The 22,425-nt window shown below is 38.7% G+C and overlaps 1 protein-coding gene across 5 annotated transcripts in view; it reads left to right on the top strand.

Moving 5' to 3' along the window:
- The window catches only part of baiap2l1b (BAR/IMD domain containing adaptor protein 2 like 1b), a 36,073-nt gene that overhangs the window by 12,352 nt on the left and 1,296 nt on the right, over positions 1–22,425 (top strand). For 4 of the 5 annotated variants that reach the window (XM_086092348.1, XM_086092366.1, XM_086092358.1 and 1 more), the window contains 10 exons: positions 5,436–5,497; positions 6,416–6,487; positions 8,156–8,290; positions 12,299–12,451; positions 14,107–14,262; positions 14,500–14,614; positions 14,695–14,911; positions 16,261–16,323; positions 17,245–17,470; positions 21,943–21,989. In XM_086092348.1, coding sequence (XP_085948474.1) covers positions 5,436–5,497; positions 6,416–6,487; positions 8,156–8,290; positions 12,299–12,451; positions 14,107–14,262; positions 14,500–14,614; positions 14,695–14,911; positions 16,261–16,323; positions 17,245–17,470; positions 21,943–21,989 — 1,246 coding nt within the window. Of the gene's footprint in view, positions 1–42; positions 121–5,435; positions 5,498–6,415; positions 6,488–8,155; positions 8,291–12,298; positions 12,452–14,106; positions 14,263–14,499; positions 14,615–14,694; positions 14,912–16,260; positions 16,324–17,244; positions 17,471–21,942; positions 21,990–22,425 lie in introns of those variants that run through there. The other variant, XM_086092376.1, reaches the window with a different exon arrangement.

Below are 22,425 nucleotides of genomic sequence, written 5' to 3'. Positions count from 1 at the left end.
GCGTCAGGTGGCTCTCGCTCGTGCCAGGATTATTTTGCCCACAAAAACAAAACTGTGGAAGGACTGTGGGCTGCTTTGCATGTTCACAGCAAAATGCTGTTTTCAAAGTCAGCTTCAAAGGTGGGAGTTTAGTTTTTTCTCTATTCGCAATGAGTTTGAATACAGCATATAGTATTTGCAGGCATTTTTCAAATGTGTTGTTTTTATTGCTCTGCTGCCTCGGAGCTGAACAAACTGGGAAAACAATGCTGCCCATTGTTGACAGGATTATGTCAATTTTGTGTTGTCTTGCTTTCCAACATGTCTGTATATTTTATGTAACAGTTATCCAATATGCTTGTTTTGTCTAGACATGATTTTTTTTTTAAGCTCCTGAGCTAGCATGCAGGACCTTTCCTCAGGCTTTATCTGGGTTTGGTCTGTTAGCGCGATCCAGCCAATCGCCTCTCGCGTAGTATCGACATCATGACACACACAGCTCTCAGATTTGGCTTAACACCTGCTGCTTGGCAACATTCTCCAAAGGTTGACAAGAACAACACAAATGAATGACTGGAAAAAAAGACAGTTGGTATGTGTGATGTCAATGAAGTAATTTTCGGTCCAATCCTAACATGACGCAATCACATTTGGCTTGATTTTATTTACTGACGTAGTGATGTGTTAATGACTCACTGCGTGAGTATGGCCTAATCTGTCTGATGTTTGGTTCACACCTTGTGCGGGTTACAAATTTGTCATCCTTCCAACGACCTTGGTAGATTTTGCTTAACTTCCCGAAACCAATCAAGAAATACGACATCATTCACTGCCATTGACGGCTATAGATGTCAAAAATGAATTTCAATTAGTTTATCATTTTTCCCCACTTTTGTTAACAAGAGTATGAAAAGCTAGAAAAAAAACAATTGTACATTCAGAACAGATATATAAAATTAGTGATTAATTGTGAGTTAACTAGTGAAATCATGCGATTAATTACGAGAAAAAAATTATGCCCCACATTTTAAATAATCTTTTCTTAAAAAAAAAAAAAGATTATTAAAAATTAGGAGCGTCAGGCGATTATTATTTTTTAATCATAATTAATCGCATGAATAAAAAAGAAAATAAATAATTAATCGCATGACTTCACTAGTCAACTCAACTCTTGATTTATCACAAATGTTATATCTGTTCTAAATGTACAATAACAAAAATGTCTCGGTTCTTATACTCTTGTTAACAAAAGTGGGAAAAATGTTAAGCTAATAGAAATAGTTTAAATGAATTTTTGTCGTCTGTAGAGCCGTCAATGGCAGTGAATGAGTTAATCATGATATTGATCTTGATCCCACAGCTGTGAGGTGTAGATGGCGTCAACTCTGTGGTGATTGTACTGTAATGTAACGTCATATGAAGCAAAATCTGTGTAAGGATAGCAATAGGCAGAGGTGACACTATTCCCGAGTGTGCACACAATTGCCGTTTGTTTGTTAGGACAATTACTCCAAATCTCCACAGATAACTTCGTGGCGCGATGGTCACATGGATTGTTTGGGAAAAACAATCTCTCCAGCTGGGACAACAAAGAACCCCACTTTGCTCACTCGATCAACAACTTAGGTTTATCTTATCAGTTTAGGTCTTTTGCTCTGACCTTGCTTGCTGAGACAACTGAATGGAATGGGCTGTTGGCAGAAAATGAACTAAATGTCTTGTGTCTTGTCTTGTGGCAAACCTCCAAATCATTTCACCAATCACGGGTTGCTCTGAAGCCATATAACTTTGTCCGTCTTTCATTTATTCTTCATTTTACCAACACTTTTGGACAGTTCCATGCTTTCAACTGGAAGGTGAACCTGTTCTTAGTTTACTCTTCAGTAGACATAACACACTCCATTTATCCTGACAAGTTTGACATTTCCTCTCCGCAAATGGAAAATAAATTGCCTCGCAAAGTCTTCACTTGGCATAATTTTGTCTGATCTGTCTACTATGGTACTGCACCATTCATGTTCAAATATACGTTCTTTAAAGGATTTTAACATTGTCAATAGTCCATTTGTGGTGTTTTGCATTATTTGCTATCATTAAGCTAATCTTAAAGCTAAGGGTGAAATGAGTTCTCGACTAAAAAAACCACAACAAATGCTCGATGATTTCCCCAACCTTGAGCGTACTCATTTATTGGAGTGCACACAAACATCCGAGGGTCCGTTAGTAATTTCAGCCGCAGCGACACTTGTTATAGTTTACCAAAGAATACAACATAGATATCAATTATTTGGTATGCTTTTATTTTGAAGTTGTTCCTGGCAGATGGCGTGGCAGCTGTCTTGACTATCCTCCTGACTGTAGTTGGGGCCAGTTTGTCAAAAACTATCAACAGGTCATTCCTGAAATCAGACGTTGACATACGGTGTACGATGCTAGCATTGGTGTCTAGTGGCTAGTGCCTACTTTTCCTGACAGTTTGACATGGTTGCAGTTCATACTGATTTTTTTTTTTTAACAAACCAGACTAGCCACACAAGTATGAAAATATATATTTGATGGACAAAATTAATATGAAATTTTTTTGGGATCATACCACATGCAAATATGTGCAAATATGACTACTACATACCGATTGCTAAAAGTGTAACTTTTATTTTTTTTACAGCACAAACCTGATAGCTGTCTTGTGAATGATACTAATTTATGTCTTTAAATGTAATTCAAAACAAAATCCCAATTTTTTTTATTTTTTTTAGGTTGCACCACAAGCTAATTCAGAAAATGGGCATCATCAGACAAACGTATCCATCAATAAAACATGTATAAATGTTTGTTTTAAATGCACGTGTAATTATTAGTGCAGTTTTTTATTTTAATTAATTACAGGATTTTTAATTAATTAATCAAATTAATCTGTTTTAATCTCATATCTGATAAAGGTCCCCAAATAAAGAATTTTAATTCCAAGACATTACAAAATTGCAGTGCATGACTAATCAATTGAATACACCACGAAGAGAAGAGTGCTTGATAAGTGCTTCATAAATGAAGTTAAAAAGAAAACGTTTAAGCACATCAACAAACCAATTAGGCTATACATTATTTTAAAAGATAATCTAAACTTTAATTTTGTTCGAAAAAATTTTGAACAAACTTTAATCTAAACTTCCACAAGCTGCGGTCGGTGTATGGATGGCATGAGATGAACTGATAATAAATAGCTGTGGTGGTTTTTGAGCTTAACTAACAAACTAGTAATCAGGAAAAGTTAGAGGTTAGAAGGAGAGGTTAACAAAAATCTAAAGCTACAATATCTGGTTCATAACAACTTAAATCCAAAAGAGGAACTGGGGCTACAGTATCAATTCCTCAAATCAAAAACCCACCCCAAGCTGGAGCTGCTTCTTTCTTTTTTGCAAAAGGTACAAATCACTGTGTTCTTGTTAATAGTCCCAGCGTTGTTCTTTTTATAAATAAAATTGTGTTTAACCACTAGCACTACCAGGATTTTACGACTACTAGATCTCCCAGAGCCGTCATTTTGAGCCTAATATAGTTAGGCTGTTTTAAGTAGCTAATAAAATCCATCTCTTGCTTTTCTGAAGCGGACGGGTGGTGGACCTTTATTGATTTCGATTATCGGGCTTGCACTGACAAAAACGTCATGACTCCATCCCATCTAGCAGCCTTTTTTTTTTTTACTATAAGCCTTTACTGTACCTTGAAATCATCGGTCTCGTGGAGGTCTTTGGGCAGCCCTATCTCCCGAACCGGGAGATCTTGACGACAGCTTTCCAACGATGTCCGTGCCATCGCTCCACGACATTGCGTTCCACCATGGGGATCTAGCTTGTAGCCTCCGTGATGAATGGCAGTAACGGCGCAATTCCGCGGGTCCCGGCGAGGTGAAAGATGTACATTGAAAAGAATAGAACTGACAAAATAATGGCTCTGGGAGATATAGGTCCAAATAAGTTTGCCTCACTCTCCTGGCTGTGCTGCACTCACGTCCATGAATGCTGTTGTTAATGCTCGTAGTGGCTAGTAGTGCTAACCTGTAGTAGTGCGCCTCTGCCGCCTACGGGTAACCTTGATGGGCCAAATTGCGCATTGACTTGACACTCGCAATCAATTGCGTTTTTTTTTTTAACGCACTAATTTGCGTGTAATTGCTTGTATTTTGAAAACCTCGTATCTCAAGGCGTCACTGTATTTATTTTTCCTTAAAATGAAGGTCAACCTTAAAGATTTGTTAGATGTGACCTCACTAGTCTAAACATGACATTCTGATTAATATTACATTTGTGGAATAAGAGTTATGAAGCAAAATCCAGCCATTTTTATCCATCTCAGGGGGCGGACATTTTGCCACTTGCTGTTGACTGCAGATGACATCAATGTTGCTCAAGGCTCAGGCAAGGACCAATCACAGCTCACCTGTTTTCTGAAGCTGCGCTGTGATTGCTCGTTACCTGAGACCTGAGCAACTGTGATGTCATCTTCAGTCGACAGCAAGTAGTAAAATGGCCGTCCCCTGAGATGGATAAAAATGGCTGGATTTTGCTGCTTAACTCATATGAACCAGAATACCATATTTAGACCAGTGGGGCTGCATAGAACATACTATTTTCAAGAAAAAAATGAAGGTTGATTTTGACTTAAAAAAACCAAACGTTTTTTTTTTTAAACAATGTATCATCAACTTCCGATATGTGAAATGCAACTTTTTCTTGAAAATGGAAGCAAAATGCAGTTGAATACTCGAACAAGCACAGAGCAGTTGCGTTTCAACTGGGACACACAACACACACACACACTGACTAACAGTCATATGTGGAGTGTTATAAAATAGTGTCTGTCAAGGAAGTGTGTAAATACACAAACACATAACATGTTTGAAAACAGTAGGAACTATTTCTGTTTCAGTTTGCTTGTCTGTTTATTTGTTTATGTTTTAATCTGTCCTAAGAACCTTTCAAAAGTAACCACCTAAAGTTGTGCCTTCCTGAAAACTAGAGTAGAGAAACAGAAGGATTTCTAAATACAGCTTCAAACGTGCACACGTCATAATCCTGAATTGATTATTTTGGCGAGGCACATGCAGAGACACCGAGTGGCAACATGTGGCCGGCGGCCTGCACTCTAAGCTCTTTTTTATTAGGCGAACAGTTGGCAGTCCAGTTTTTCCAGTTCAGACGCACGCATTTATTTCCTTTTTCTTTCTACGAGGGGAATCCTTTGTAACATAATCTGAAGCCGGTGACATTTGTCGGCTATGAGCTTGAGAGTCAACACGGACAAAGAATCATTTAGCATGAGCGAATGCCAGTGGTCTGTGCCTTCACATTGATTGACTCGCTTAACAAAAAGACCAAATGAATGTGTTTGCTTTTTATCTGCTAATTCTTGAAGCATTGCATTCATTCCTTCATTCATTTTTGGTCTATCCTGGGCAGGAATGGTGCTAATGGGAATCTCGGAAGTCCACAGGAAAGTTTTTTTCGAGTGGGAGGACAATGTGAGTACAAGTTGTTTTTTTCATACCCCGTTACCTCATCCCAGAATGTTTCATCCGGCAATCGAACTCTGCCAAGTGTTCCGTTTATTTCCAAACAACACTAAAACACCAGTGACTGTCTCTTAGTCATTGCCCCAACCTGTTGGGGCTCCTTCCACCCCCCTGCAGGGCAGAAGCTGACTATTAGGGTGAGGAGGAGAAGGCAAAGAAAAGATTTACAATACATGAGTACCTGTGAAGCAACTGACTCTCTGTGACAATCAGGTCTTGGTCTTTACAGTGAGTCCCATTGACCTGCATGAGCTGCTACTTGTCCTAAGTGACGCCGACTGTCTGTCATTGAAACGCAGAAACATGCATTGAAAGCATGAGTTGGGGACAAGCTGTGGACAAACAACAGAAGAAGGAGGATCTTAACAGTGTTTTCCCTCATCCAATCCTTACTTGGTTCATGCTCATTAAATATGGACCACGGGCCAAAAGTTGCCAGGACTTCCTCTGAGGCACTGTTGTTCAAAGCAAGAGTGGGTGGGCTGACTTGTTAATGGACTCCGCGTCACAGCATCAATTCACGTTATCGAATTTGACGGGGGACAACCAATGGTCATCAATGGCGGCTGGGCGGTAGTTTCTGCTTGGACTAAAATGCTCCACTTGGACGCTGCAGGCTTCGCCACCCTCGCACTAATGAGCGCGATTCGCATCTGAAGAGGAAGCGGGAGAAGTCTGTGGGCATTCTCACGCTTTGTTTCTGACTCATTCATAAGGGCAACCTCGAACCCAGCGCACACCCCCACACACATGTACCAATTGAATCTAAAAGTATTTCTCTTATTGAACAGTCAATAACCAATGCTCCATCTTCCCATCATGTGTCTTCTTCTCTCCTCTTCCACCAACCCTCATCTCAACCTGAAGTTTAAGAGGTACCACAGGGAGATCATAACAGAGCTGGAGAGGAAGACGGACATGGATGTGAAATACATGACTGTGAGTTGTACTTTGGAGTGTGGATGCAATATATTACATCAATTGTTGGTAGCCAAAATGTAACCCAAAATTGATCAACATATGTTAGCAGCCCGTTGTTCCATGTGGTTTCTTAACTCTGCAACACCAAAAAACTCCTACTTAAAATTGTTTGGGGGGGAAAAAAAAGGTTTTATTTCCGAAACCAACAAGTGTCATACTGCAGGTAGCATCATGTTCTTTAAAGCTAATCAAGGGCCAACACATATTTATGTTAGCAGTGATAACAAATATGCATGTGCCAGTGATTTCTCGTTAAATCATTGCTAATATTGTTTCGATTATGCATGAAAGTCAGCATAAAATATTAAAACTTGGAACCAGATTGTTGTGCATGATTAATTGCGTGAAACAGTCCAAGAGAGATGATATCATGAACATTATTTGTGACATTAGTGTTAGTTATCAGCCATTCAAGTCGACAGTGTTGAAGTACAGTTTATCCCCCCCCCCCCAAGTTAGCCTCTAATTTCTCAATTTGCATTATCTTAGAATACTTAAGATATAAAAAATAGGGGTGACGTGGCTCAGTGGTAGTCGTAATTTCTCATCTGTGAGGTTGTGGGTGCGATCCTCACCCCTGGTGACCATGTCAAAGTGTCCTTGTGCAAGACACTGAAACCTGATTTGCTTCCAGTGGATGTGGCAACAACACTGGTGTGTGAATGGGTGAATGCGAGGCTATGTAAAGTGCTTTAGGGCAAAAAAATTAATAAAAGATTTTAAAAAAATTAAAAAGCGCTACATAAATAGAAGTCCATTCCATAAAAAATAGCTTTTATCAGAAATAAAATATTTGTATTAAAACATACGAAAAATTACGCCTTTTGTGTTTGAATTTCTTAACTAGAATTGTTTTTACCTCCTGCATAGGTAGGCTAAAGTGCAATAAATTCTGCATGGAGTCACATCAATGTCCCTTGACTTGAAGATGAAGAATTATGACATCCCATAACATTGGTGATGTGGGTGAATATAAAATAAAAAAATAAAGGGGTTTGTTTTTTGGCCATAATAGATCTCACCGTTTGACTCAACTGTGTGGGGATTAATTTGAAGAGATGTTTGACACTGTTTGTGTGCCTAAAACTTGGTAAATGCTAAAAATGTCAGCAAGTCTTCCCAAGAAGATTAGTAGGGCAGATGCAATATTTACTCATAAAACGTATTCAAGTTATGTTCAAGTCATTTTTGTGTCTACAGTGAGGAGAGAAGATAACTACACAAAAGCTCCACAAAACGTAACAACTGACATTACAGTTTGATTTACTCTATAACCCTGACAGTGAATAGTTTGTGTTTGGCAACTCCAGTAGACATTTGAGTCATTGTGTTAATTACTTACTTTAATTGTGGTTGTTAATGCATGCTGTAATTGCTTCAACATGAAACAATTTGCTTAGTTTATGTTGCGGTACCCCTTAAGTGGCTACAGTTCATTTCTGCAGATCGCTTTTAGTTTTAGCGTTAAAACCCCCAACAGTAAATCTAGTGCAGATTAATTCTCACCAATCTATCCAAACAACACTGCCTAGAAATTGCAAAAACACCCTTGACATGGCAAGCTTGTGCATGATTGCTACTGTCTAACAAGCTTCTGCCACTGTGAATCTTTGGTCATCTCTGCAGGCCACATTTAAAAGGTACCAGATGGAGCACAAGATGAAGCAGGACTCACTGGAGAAATCCCAGGCAGACCTGAAAAAGCTCCGCAGAAAGAGCCAAGGCAAGAACGCCACCAAGTATGAAAACAAAGAGAGCGAGGTGAGACGGATGCAGACACACCTTTAGAAACCTGACACATTTGTCAATGTGACCTCACTCGCGACACGCACAAACACACACTCACACACCCCCCCCCCACACACACACACACTTGTCTTTGTATCATCGTGGGGACTCATTGACTTGATGCATTTCCTAGCCCCTTCCCCTAACCCCAACCATCAAAACTGATTGCCTACCTCCATTCCTTACCCTAACCTCAACCATAACCCAATTCAAACCTCAACTCTAAAACCAAGTCTTGACCCTCAAAAAGAGGTCTGAACTTGTGTTGCCCAGCAAAATGGCCCCACATGGACGGGTGGGCCCCACAACTCTGTGAAATCCCGAAATGTTGGCCCCACGATGTAACAAAAACAAGACCACACGCACACAATTGTCTTTGTATCATCGTGGGGACATCTCATTGACATGATGCATTTCCTAGCCCCTGCCCCTAACCCCAACCATCCAAAATGATTGCCTACCCCTATTCCTTACCCTAACTTCAACCATAACCCAATTCAAACCTACACTCTAAAACGAAATCTTGACTGAACTTGTGGGGACCACTAAAATGTCCCCACAATTTCAAGTCGTTCCCCACAATGGTAGTTAAACCTGGAAAAACACACGAATATGGGCCCCACAATGTAGCAAAGACAAAAGCACACGCCACACACACACTCACAGGTCTATTCCTATTTGCCAAGATATAATAAACCACATCAGCAAGTGTGGCGAAATTTAGGGACAAAAGGTACATAATACATGTTGTACCGAAAAAATATCTTGCCTACACACTGACAAACATTGCTCATGCAAAGAGTGTGTCCTATAATCCCGTCCAGAAGGAATTGTGGATCGGGGTGAAAAAATGTATTTTGTGTGCGGGTTCACGAAGTGACCCCTTGGAACTAAGTCAGTAGGATGTATACCGGATTAGAAATTTGTATTCCTTACTGAGAGAGTAACGACAGTACTGTTAGTGCCTTGTTTGCAGTAGCTATTACTTGTAATACCGCAGTGTGTGATTTGAGTGTTTTACGAGATGTTTATTAGCGACAGTTAGCTACTTCCGCTACCGGAAGTGATGTGCTTTGTCTTTCAGAATAAGCGCGTAGTACAGTTGCAGTGGGAGTGATGTGCTCCATATATTTGGAAAAGTCCAGCGCTTAGCATCGATCGAGGCAGGCTACGTGTGTCTTTGTGAATCTTTGAGGGTTTTATGTATTCTGACAATACACTTGGCGCTACTGATGGGTTGAACAACCCAAGTGACACAAATAGAATGAAGTCAAACTTGCACAAACTTGATCCAAATGCACTTTAATTTGTCATTGACTAGGGATATTATTTATCCAAGTTTCTGTCTGAATAAAGATGGATCTCGCCTCACTTAAAACACAGGTCGTCCATAGCAACAGGCTTGTTGTAGCGCCCACGGGGTGAAAAGTGAAAAAGTTTTGTTTCTGTTGTTTATGTATGATCGAGAGGTTTTCAGAAATTCACACTCCTCTTTTTTCTTTTTTCCTCTTCCACTTGTTAGTGGGAAATATGCCACCCACCAGTTGATTTGTTATCTCTGCCTGTGTTGTTATGCAGTTCATTTGAATTTATATTTGCTGGTATAAAGTATAAGGCAGGGGTCCTCTCATTAGAACAATTAGGGGACCTAAAACATAACTGGTGAGAAAATAAGGTTGTTATGTGTAAAATATTACATTACACACATGGGATATTGCTATGTAACAAAAATGCACCTTTTTATTATTAGAAAAACACATTGGACAGTAATGTACAGCGGCAGTTGTAAAATTCCAGTCAGCTTTTTTAATTGCCTGACATCTTAATTGACAAATAGTAAAACGAGGCTTCCCACCAAATGACATGTCTGATGTGTTACTTGACTGCATTAATTGTCTCTCTGGGTGAGATTACAGGAAACGGCAGATTCATGGGCAGCCGGTCATGTCGCCAGCATTGTTGCTTTTTATTCATATTAGCAGTAGTAGTACATTGTTTATTATTAGTTCAGTTGACATTTGTTAACATGGATGCTCCGAGTGTAACAGCTCTAGATTGACAGGATCATGTAAGGACTTCCTTGTAATAAAATAGCATACAGGGCACCATTGTTTGAGCCAACACCTCTTCTGTTGTTTCACATTGATTCATTGACCAAAATGAAAATGTGTTTCTGGATAGCAGCAGGAAGTTTTTCGTGTGCGCATGAGAAATATCTCGTGAACACCCGAAAATGTTCTCATGCATATGATAAACCGCTGAGCGAGTTTTTATCTGACGTGCACATGAGAATTGTTTTTAAATGTGCATGGTATGATAAGTGGAGAAAATGGCTGTAGAAGAGGACATACTCTGTTTGAATTAGTGTTGTTCTGATATTGGTATTGGGAGAGATCCCAATCCATTATCTCTGATGCTAATAGAGGACTTTGAATGCGGCAACATGTGTCCTGCTCGTGCACAACATTCACTGATGTGTGACTGCATGCTGAGCCAATATATCCTATTGGCCCTTGAATGCTCTGAACCAATGGCAGGGCAGCTTTAGAATTACAATAAACTAAAATAAAACTTCTTTTTTTCAAACGATGTGGTATCGGTACGGTATCCGTATCAGCATCGGCCGATACTGCAAAACTCGGTATCAAAATCGGTATCCGGGGCCAAAAAAACGGTATCAAAACAACACTAAATGGAATATATGGACCTGATTGTGTCACCAACCAAATAACTTTTGCTATCTGTACGCATGGCCAGTTTTTTTGGTGGTGGGTGGGGGGTAATTGATTCTGTTTATGCCATAGGGAAAAAAATGCACAAGTAGGTGAAACAAACATGCTGCTCCAAGATATATATATATATATATATATATATATATATATATATAGTGCTCAGCATAAATGAGTACACCCCCTACGAAAAATAACACTTTAACAATATATCAATGAAATCAAAAACAATTTTCAAAATATTGACAAGACTAAATTTGTATAACATCTGTTTAACTTATAACATGAAAGTAAGGTTAATAATATACATTAGAGAACAGAATTTTCGATTTCATTCAAATTTGAGTGATGCAAAAATGAGTACACCCCACTGAAAGTCTCTGGAGCAAAGCCCAAAAAGCTCAAATTTTAGACTACAAACGTCTACAGCTGAGTCTAATTATTCATTGCACAGGTGTCAAGCAGACTGTTGACTATAAATGGGTGTTACTTAAAGAAAACACTTTCCCATTTCATGCTGTTAGCAATGGCCCCCACACGGAAGAGAAATGTCACAGGACCTGAGAAAGAAAATAATTTCTTTGCACAACAAAGGTGATGGCTACAAGAAGATCAGCAAAGCTTTACTTATTTGTCAGAATACTGTAGCAAAAGTGGTAAAAAACAATTTTAAAGATGGAACTGCAACCATCTGATAGAGACGTCAAGGTTGTTCAGGGATGTTAACAACTCGACAGCTGTGTCTTCCAATGAGAAAGGTGGAAGAAGTCTTGCCAACATTTTGGAAATTGTTTTTGTGTTCATTGAGATATTGTTTAAAATGTTACTTTTCAAAGGGGTTGTATATATATATATATATATACACACACGCGCCGACACGACTTTGTCGTCTGCTTTTGTAGATAACACACAGGATGTGTCTGCCCCTTTTGTCCGTCCTTTCACGAGACCTTTTTGTCAAAAACTGCACTCTTGTCTCTGCGATCCACTGCCTGGGTGTGATTAGAAAGTTGAAAAAGAAACCTCACTCATTTCAAATCACTTCATCATGAGAGGTTAGCTGAGCGGCAACCGCGACTATACGGCTGTAAAGCATATGGACAGCAAGATAAGGCAACGTCAGGATCAATTCCCATTAAGCTGGTGGATAACACAAGCTGTCTTTTGCTCAAGACTGATAACCCCTATGATTGTGAAGCACTTGTGTGTAAAACACACCTATAAATGCGTGTGTGTGTGTGTGTGTCCTCAGTGCGTGGAGACGCTGACAAACCGGCAAATGGACATGCAGCTGTTTATTGCGGACGGCTGCAAAGAGGCTCTACTGGAGGAGAAGAGACGCTTCTGTTTCCTGGTGGACAAACACTGCATGTTTTCCTATCAGATCGCATCGTTTCATGACAAGGTTGCGCAACACACCTGCCATTTTTTTAGGTTACAGTTTGGATGCTTTCGCATGACTGAGTATGTCACTGTCGAAGCTTGTCTTAGTGGATGCTAAATGACAGACAAGTCCAAACTCATTACGTTTGAAAGACAAGACAAAAACAGAGCCACTGACCTACATTGCAACAAAAATTATAATTATTTGTCTTTTTCTTACATAAAATTATTTCTCAGTGGTCTGTTCTCTTTTTTTCGTAGTGTTTCTCTTGGCTATACTACTTCCAATACTTGTGTATGGATGTTAGATTTTTTTGTACAATCAGATATCGGCATCTGTGTTGTCAAGTTATTCTAATCTGCCCAGGGCATTGAGAATCAGTAGTGGCCCATGTAACTACCGATATATCATTAATGGGAGAGCCAGAGCGCCGGCCCAAATGACATCAGCATTTTCCCGTCCTCTGATTGGTTGGTCAGAGCATAACTTGCTTACTTGCAGCCACCTTCAACTATAGCAAAACAACATCTGTAGCATTCAGCATATTAATACATTTAATATTCAGCATCTCTGGTGATGTGATGCTTTTAGTTAAATGTTTTTGTCACATTATTAGATTATTAGTGATTCTGAAAAGCTCCCAAAGAAGAAAAAATAAATAAAAAAAGATTGGCAGGATTCAGACTTTCGCAGCATTCTGAGTTTAAAATCAGAATTCTGATTTTAAAGTGAGAATTCTCACTTTATTCTCAGAATACTGACTTTCTCACTCACAATTCATAGCTCTGTCACAAAGTGAGAATTCTCACTTTAAAGTCAGAATTGTGTGATTAAAGTCAGAATTCTCACTTTGAAGTCAGAATTGTGTGATTAAAGTCAGAATTCTCACTTTAATCTCAGAATTAAAGCTCTATGTCACAAAGTCAGAATTCTCACTTTTAAATCAGAATTCTGAGATTAAAGTGAGAATTCTGTGATTTAAAGTGAGAATTCTCACTTTAAAGTGAGAATTTTATTTTGTGATTAAAGTCAATTCTCACTTTAAAGTCAGCATTCTGACTTAAAGTCAGAATTCTCACTTTAAAGTCAGAATTCTGTGATTAAAGTCAGAATTCTCACTTTAAAGTCAGAATTGTGTGATTAAAGTCAGAATTCTCACTTTGAAGTCAGAATTGTGTGATTAAAGTCAGAATTCTCACTTTAATCTCAGATTTAAAGCTCTATGTCACAAAGTCAGAATTCTCACTTTTAAATCAGAATTCTGAGATTAAAGTGAGAATTCTGTGATTTAAAGTGAGAATTCTCACTTTAAAGTGAGAATTTTATTTTGTGATTAAAGTCAATTCTCACTTTAAAGTGAGAATTCTGACTTAAAGTCAGAATTCTCACTTTAAAGTCAGAATTCTGTGATTAAAGTCAGAATTCTGTGATTAAAGTCAGAATTCTCACTTTAAAGTCAGAATTTTGTGATTAAAGTCAGTTAAAATGACTTTAAAGTGAGAATCCTCACTTTAAAGTCAGAATTCTGTGATTAAAGTGAGAATAAAGTGAGAATCCTGCCAACCCCTTTTTTTTTCTTCACTGGCCCTAATCCTCTTCCGTATATAACAATTAGTTACCATACTGATGAAATGAGAGTTATGCAATTACAAGATTTTGTTTGTTGGTCTGGTCAGGCAAGAGACATCCTAATGGAGAAGCTGACCAGCTGGCAGGACCAGTGCAACGACGCCACAGACATGCCCGAAAGCATCATGACCATGATCGAGGGACTACGTACCCCCATCTCCATAACACCGCTGCCCTCTCCCACACCCTCGCGACGCAGTTTGGTATGTTGGGGTCACCCAACACATGTGGATGTCCATGAAAAGAAAAATATATATTTTTGATGTGCGCCCTGTGGAAGGACAGAACAAGTTCAGTGAATGTCTCAACAATGGTGTTAATTAATTAATTAATTAATTAAGTATGATGTCATCGAATGGGCATCTAATAATACAACTAATTCCGACTAAGTGCTAATTTGCATGCTAACATTAGCATCACTGCGTGTATGTGTGTGACAGAACATCTCAGCTCCACCAGCTCCATCTCAGAAAGCTCATGTCAGCCCACTAGTGAACATGTTCACTCCAGACAGCAAAACTCCTAGCGTACCCAGGACTAGCAACAACAACACAGGTATACAAACAAGCTAGTGGAGAGCTTGCTTTTTCAAACACATCCCTTTTAACATCCTTCAATTTCTTTCCTGCCACCAGACCCCGAGAGCAACGGGGAGAACAATCTGGCCAGGTCCGTGTCTGTGGCCACGGGTCTCAACAACGTGGTGAAAAGGCCGCGGGTTCGCACCATCTTCCCTCATACCGCCGGCAACAACAACACCCTGCTCAGCTTTGACGAGGGAGACGTCATCTTCCTGCTCATACCTGAAGAGAAAGATGGGTGGATGTATGGTGAAATGGAGAAGAACGGAAAGTGAGTCTTATGCTATTGACTTCTAGCCTTTGCTTGGATTGCTGAACACAATGACTGGACGAAAGCACAAAAATAGTCCTGGTTCTCTCGTGTCTCACAAACCACTCTTAAATAGAGTGTTAAGAATGAAACCGTTTTTGCCACATTCTTGCTTCGATCCAGTGGACATTATGCCACTCCTTCTGGTTTTGCACCTTAACCACCTGGCCCATACATGATACATACAGATTGCGTATGTAAATTGGAGCTTGTCAAAACTCCCATGTGGTTTGGATAAATAAACGTGTAATTGTCTTTATGTTTAGTATAACTGTAAATGTAAACTCCATATGGCTATTTGTTGAATAACTGTCCACTATCATCCAAACTACAAGTCTTTACTGTCAAGTCAAAGCACAAATAATAATAATAATAATAAATTAATAATAATAATAATTTAAATTTGAGTCACTCATATCTCAAGGCACCACAGTATTTGTATTTAGGCAGTACCACAATATGTTTTCAATAGTTTAGAGAATTAAGACAAAAATAGTCATTTTACTCCAAAATTGTCAAATCATAGGAAATTATCTTTTTTTTCTCCCTGAGCTATATGGTTTTCAAAATTGCATCATATCATATCAAAAAAATATATCAAGGTCTGACTCTGAGAATCATGAATCATTCGCCAAAAATTCAGTAGGAAAAAAAACACAGAAAAAGACGTGTCATTGTGCTGATCAGAGTGCACCTTGTGACCAGGGTTTAGCTTTAAGGCATTGTGGTTTTGTCTTTGTCTTCAGCTCTGATAATGTAACTGGGCAACTCACCCCCGCAAACACAACTGAAAAACTAATCTTGACAGTCCCACTGCAGTAGAAATACACTGAACATTTAATTGGAGACTTTCCTTTCCATTTTTACTGAATGATGCTAGGCCACGCAAGTTTGATCCATGGAAAGCTGATCAGGTCACAATAGTGATGGACATGATGAACATGTGGAAAACTCCCCTATGAGTCAACAAAGGCTACCATGAACGTGTAATTTCATCTAGTGCAAATATTGACACACACACACACACACACACACACACACAGATGGGTGCAGTCGCCACATAAGGAAAAAATCTAACGGGTGAAACAGGAACAATGATACATACAGTATTGATTTACCGCAATAAAACAATATGACACAATATCTGTTGTTGCCATGGTAACCTCAGACTACCTATTTTAGTGGTGTACAACTTTGGGATATTGGGCGTTCAGGTTCAATTTCAGGACGAACCTAAAATGCAATACAACTTTGATAAGTGAACTAAATTTTGACCTTGAAATGTCGTCATATCTTTTCCCTTCTTCCAGGAGGGGCTGGTTCCCTTCGTCATACTGCCGTGCATTCTCTGAGCCACTCGTGAACAACAACAGGTAAGGGGACTCCAACTAATGCGCGCACACACACAAACAGGTTTCACATTGCAATCAAGCTGTATTGTTGCCTGAACTTCCTTTAGTTTCCCTATTAGCGTGATAAGCTATTGAACCCTTACGGGAGTTCTCCCCTTATTCAACCTTTTGATTCTTATCGTCCTGAGTTGCATTCCTCCTGGAGCCCCCTCCCACATTTTCTTTCCCAAACTTTTTCAGCAGAGAGTCCAAATTAGAAGGTTCCTTGCTATTAAAATACGTCATGTATTGCCAAAAAGAACAAAACTGACACTTTCATAGTATGAATCAAAAAGGCAATAAATTACAGTAATTTCTGGACTACAAGGCGCACCTGACTATAAGCCGCACTAGCTAAATTTGGGGAATACTCAAGTTTTTTTTTTTTTTTTTTTTACACATATAAGGCGCACCCGACTGTAAGCCGCAGGTGTTTTATTGTTACCGCACCGGGTTCCCGCTCCTTTTCCATAATGAGGGCGCAAATTGTCTCGCTCTCGTTCTGTCTCTCCTACTGTATTTGGGCTCACTTGGTTTGTTTTGCTAGTGCGCCCCCTTGTGATCTGATGGATAAGCCGCACCTTTATATTAGCCGCAGGGTCTAATGCAGTGAAAAAAGTAGTGGCTTGTAGTCCAGAAATTACTGTAACTCATTCATTGCAATTGACATTTATATTCCTCAACTGGAATCAAAACATTTATTGCCACTGACAAAAATATTTGTCAAATACATTTTTTTATTTTTCGACATTGGAAGAGTGTCTGTCTCACCCAGTTTGGCGTACCCAAAACAAAATATCATCTCGCACTAGATGGAGACTCTTGGAATGGATGGACAAAATCCCCAAAATGATTAACCTTCATTTTGCTCATGACGATTACATGTACAATTTACGTGTGCAGTGTGTCGGTGGCGCCGTACCGCAGCCGGAGCGTGGTCAACCTGCACCACCAGGACACGGAAACGGATGAGGCCACCATGATCCTCCCCCCGGAGGACTACGCCAACAACTCGAGGCGCGCCGCCGTCAAGACGCACCACCCGTCGTCCACAAACGTCAACAATCACCGGCAGCATTCCCCCACGCCCTCCTCCGTCTCCTCGTTGTCGTCGTCTGATCATCACGCGGTCAGTCACTAGCTCACATTGTGTTGTTGCCTTCTGAGGTAGACAGACAAGGACTGGGACATAAATTAATATCAATATGTATTGTGATAGACACGTGATTGATATCAAAATGTGTTTACTACAATGTTCAATAGAAAATGATACTGTAAACACAAACATAACAGCATAACGTAAATGAGGCATAGAATTCCACTTTAATAAATTCCATAAATAAAAAAGGTAAAACTAGGGGTGCCAAAATTAGTGTGTTAATTGTGAGTTAATTTCAAGTTCCTTTAACGCCACTCATTTTCTTAACGCACGATTAAGGACCGCCCTTTACCTGTAAAGTCTGTAGTGGGGGAATTCTAGTCTCGACGCGCCCACGTCAAAATTAAGCAGTAATAAATTTAAGAATAATGCATATTTTTGAGGAGACTGGGGTGAAGTTGTATTTTACCATTTTAAAAATGTGCAGAATTTCACAAGTTACTTCATGTTAAAGATTAGATAGCTCTTAACTCTTTTACTGCCACACGTCCAAAAAAAACAACCCCGACAGTGCCAGCCGATTTTGAGCATTTGAACTCATCTTTCAAGGCAAACAGAATATTGTGTACTTTGACTACGTAAACATGCCAAATGAAAGATCGCGTTCCATTCTTTCATTAGAAAAAAAAAGTATGTTTCTACCTTATTCCGTTCTTCAGTAATCACCATTTAAAAATAGGTAATTTGAGTGACATTGAGCGAAAATTGAAAAGAAAAGGAGAAAACGAGCTTTTTGTGAAAAGATACATTTTCTGCACAACAGTGACTTTGACACTAATATTTTGTGTTTAGTGACGCAATGTGAATTTGATTTAATGTGACAAAGGCTTTGATTATTCACGTCATCCTTGAAAACGTTCTATTTCATCATATCAGTCGTGATTCACAGCAATTGCATACACCGGCAGAACATTGAAAAGAGATACAATGCTGCCATCTGCTGGCCATAGTTAGTGGGTGTTTGTGATTTCACAAGTCCATTGACTAGGCAGCGCTGCGCAACAACTTCCACTACCCATTGAGAGAGAAAAAAATTAGTAAACGTCATTAAACGTTTTTGGCGGTAAAAGAGTTCATATGACAAGAAAAATGCACTGAGCTGTCACCAACGTCTTATAAATGTAATTATGCCATCTAGTGGCAGAAAAATTACCAACACAAATCCATATCACACTCATTTTTTACAGTACAGGACATATTTTTAATTTTAAGTCAATTTTATGAATTATTATGAAGTTAATGTATAAGAGACGCAGCTATATTTCTACTCGATTTTTAAAAAATCCACTTTTATGTTAAATACGTAGTACGAAAACCTAGAAAAAACATTTTATTGTACACTTTATTGTACATTTAGAACAGAAATCCAGGCAAGTTGTACACAGGGAATTCCCTTGCAACAGTAGCAAAGGACGCCTCTCCCATTTGTTGTGCAATATATCGGCAAACTGACACTTTGCCTGTCATCCGTCACGTCCACAGAGGGTCTTTGTCAAGTCTTCATACCGCTGTTCAAATGCCAGGTTTTTCTCATTTTTATTTATTTATTTAAATGAGAGCAATATAGATCATTTCCACACAAAAAAATCCACAATTAATGTGACCAATAACTACTACAACCCAATTGGAATAAAAAAAGCCTTCAAGAAAAGTAAATTGAAAACCATCTGAGATAAAGTGTGCACACCCTCTTATAGCTGGTGCGGTCATCGTTTACTGTAGTATGTGCGAAGGCAGCGATGTTATTTCCTCTGTTGCCCAGTTACTGAGAACACCTGCGACTCCTTGACTAAGCTTTTATGTTTCCATGCATGCACGCCAACTGTGACAATCTGCAGAGCTTACACAACCACAACCTCCTTTGGCTGTGTGGGAAATTGCTCGCTTTAATGTACAGTAAAGCAGTTTTTTTGTTTTTCGTTTATAAAGTGGCAGGTTTGCGAGAAAAAAAACTCAAAAACTTACAAGAAATACACGTAGCGTACTACTTGACTATTTGTGCCAATACTTTTTGGCCGGGTTTCCAAATAAGGAGATAGTAATTGCTTTAGCATAGATTAACCATATGATGTTAAGCATTCGCTCTTTAAAGCGTTGTGTACGGCCACTGGCCAGCGACAAAGACGCCTCGCTTTGCGAAGGTCCACACCCGGACGATCAAGCATTTAAGTTAATTTGTTAAAAAGTATATTTACTTGTACAATTATGTTTCCAGAATTATTATTTACACGTTCATACATTTTGGGGGTTTTTTTTGTACAAGAATCTTAAGTTGATGTGTCGAATCTGCTGCTCTGCGTCATTCACTTGCATTTACCTAAAGTATGCTAGCATCTGATTGGTTAGTGTTAGTCAGCTGATAGGGGATCAGGAAGTGTTGTCGCTCTGGCTGCGGTGAATGATGAGTACAATTTTAATTTAAGAATGAATCTGTCTCCATCCTGCCTTTTCATTTTATAAACCGTGTCCCATTAACCACCATCCAATCCTCACATGATTAGACTATAGCTAAGCTACGTGTGTTTCTCGCAACTTTGCGACTTTATAAAGTGGCAAATTTGCTACTTTTTAAACTTGCAAATTTGTCGAAAAAAACTTGTAGATTTGCGAGTTTATAAAGTGGCAAATTTGTGATTTTTTTCCCACGGAAAATTGCCCCCGCCCTCTAAAAAAACATATTTTTACGTGGCCCTAATAAGCCGTCGTACATTTATTTCATCAAGGGCTTTTCTTGTTTTCTTAACTCTTAAATTTAGTATGTACAGTGAAGTATTTTGCAGCGGTTCAGACAAATTATATAATTACGTACAATGGGCATTTGAGGTTTAGATATTTGAGGGCTTTTAATAACGCTTCCTCTGACTGAGGTTTTGTTTTGTACAAAAGCCCTTATTCTTAATGAATTCAATTCCCACTCAGCGACCATCTGAAGGTGAGGGAGAAAGCTCGGCAAGGGGGTGCAAATTACACAGACAAATGGCAATGATTTATGTGTCATACTGCCAATAGGAAACCATTTCACAAAGTGTTTTGTTTTGGTGGGTTTTAGGTGCGTTAATTACAAATGCTGGCCAGAACTGTTATTTATTTATTTTTGTTTAGCAAAACACACCTGCAACAATCATCACACATTAATAACAAATTAAAAAAATTGAAAATCTACGCAGAATAGAATATTACACAATAGAACGTTGTCAGAATAGGAGAAAGGAGGGCTGGGAGAGGCGTGTGGATTCTCTGGAATGCACTTGTCACCAGGACCAAAACAATGCAACCTCACTGGTTTGCTATCAAGAACAATCAGCACTGAATGGAAAGAATAACCACAAAGGTCAATAAAGTGTGTCCCTGGAGAGTTCATCACCTTCTATTGTTGGATGTGAAAGAATAATCGTACCGTTTCCTATGTTTTAATCACATGAATGACATTCTGAAATTAACGGAGTGGGACATGCAAGTCTATCTGAATGTAGGATATTTGTCTTTGTCTACTGTACAAAGAAAACATTCATACATGGAGATAGGAAATTAGGAAGTAAATAGCGGTGGACCAAAGTTGTGCAAGCATGCAGTTTCTCTGTGCTCGACTGCCATCTTGTGGTAACTACTGAGGACTGCTGGTTGAAACAACCTACTACCACGACTACTACTGCTACTACAAAAAAGTACCAAATTCAACATTTGATGTATGTGTGTTTTTTTTTTTTCTCATATCAGAAATACTGTATTTATATTACCAAGTACCACAATCTTAACATTTCCAGAAACATTATTATTTTAGGAAATTAAAAAAATATGTTTTTTGGGGGGGAGTAATTAAACATTGCTTGGTTAAAGCCCTAATTATATTTTAAATATTTCATATTAGTTACTTTGTTGGGGGAGGGAGAGGGGTGGGGGGTTAATCAAAAACTATAAATTTGTAAAAAAATATTAAATTGACCAAATTTAAAGGGAAGCTTCCGCCCAACAGCAAAACACTAAATCAAGGTTAGGCACATTATTTTAAATGTGAATCTTTTCATTAGTTTTATTTTATTCAGTATAATAGTATTTACAGATGCATGTTTTTTAGGTATATTATTATACATATTTTATATGCATTTTGTATGGTAAAATAATGCATATGGGAATATTTTCAAAAGTTTTGTTATATTTATATTAAGATGCATTAGATCTTTTGAAGCCATTTAAAATGTCACTGAGTTTTAACAGTGGCTGGCTGTATTTTAGATTACATTGTGTGTTGCATATTATTATTATTATTATTATGACTTGTGGTCGCAACTTGCACTTCCAGATAGTCAAGATTCCGCTCATTGCCTCATGTTGTATTTCTCCACACAAGAAGTCTTACTTTTTTTCTTTTTCTTTTTAAGGGCGTTCCATGAAAAGTATTCGGTAACGTGTGACTCAAAGGACTTTTTTGTTTCCCTCCACAGACAAACCAGACCAATGGCATCTCCAGACCTACACCTGCCTACCTGGCGTAAGTCATTGACTGTTGTTCAAAAGGATTTACTTATTTCCTAATTATATTGGGAATTTTTACAAGTGGACCTAGATAGTTCACTAAGAACTCCACTAAAAATGACTTTCAGGTGAAATTTGTGGAAAATGTAAAAAGTTCACGCTACAGTGATATCATATCATGAAAGTAAGACATTTAAGTAGAAGCATGCACTGGTGATTTCCTCATCTCAAATAATTTATTGAAACAAAAGTTAACAACAACAATGGTGGGTACACCACAACAAAAACTTTCAACGTCTCAATTACTCGTCATGTGCCCTTGAGCATCAATGACAGCTTGACAACGGCGTCTAGTGTTGTTCACAAGTCGACTCATTGTCTGCTGAGCATTGACATTAACCGTTGATTTTCCACTTAAAAAGTTCACGCTCGACCGGCACTTGTCCTCGTTT

This window comes from Leptonotus elevatus, chromosome 1 (genome assembly GCF_054856555.1).
Source record: "Leptonotus elevatus isolate MCC_2025b chromosome 1, RoL_Lele_1.0, whole genome shotgun sequence".
In the NCBI taxonomy this organism is placed as follows: Eukaryota; Metazoa; Chordata; class Actinopteri; order Syngnathiformes; family Syngnathidae; genus Leptonotus; species Leptonotus elevatus.
The sequence above is the reverse complement of the archived record's forward strand: the minus strand, read 5'-3'. Positions and strand labels throughout refer to the sequence as shown.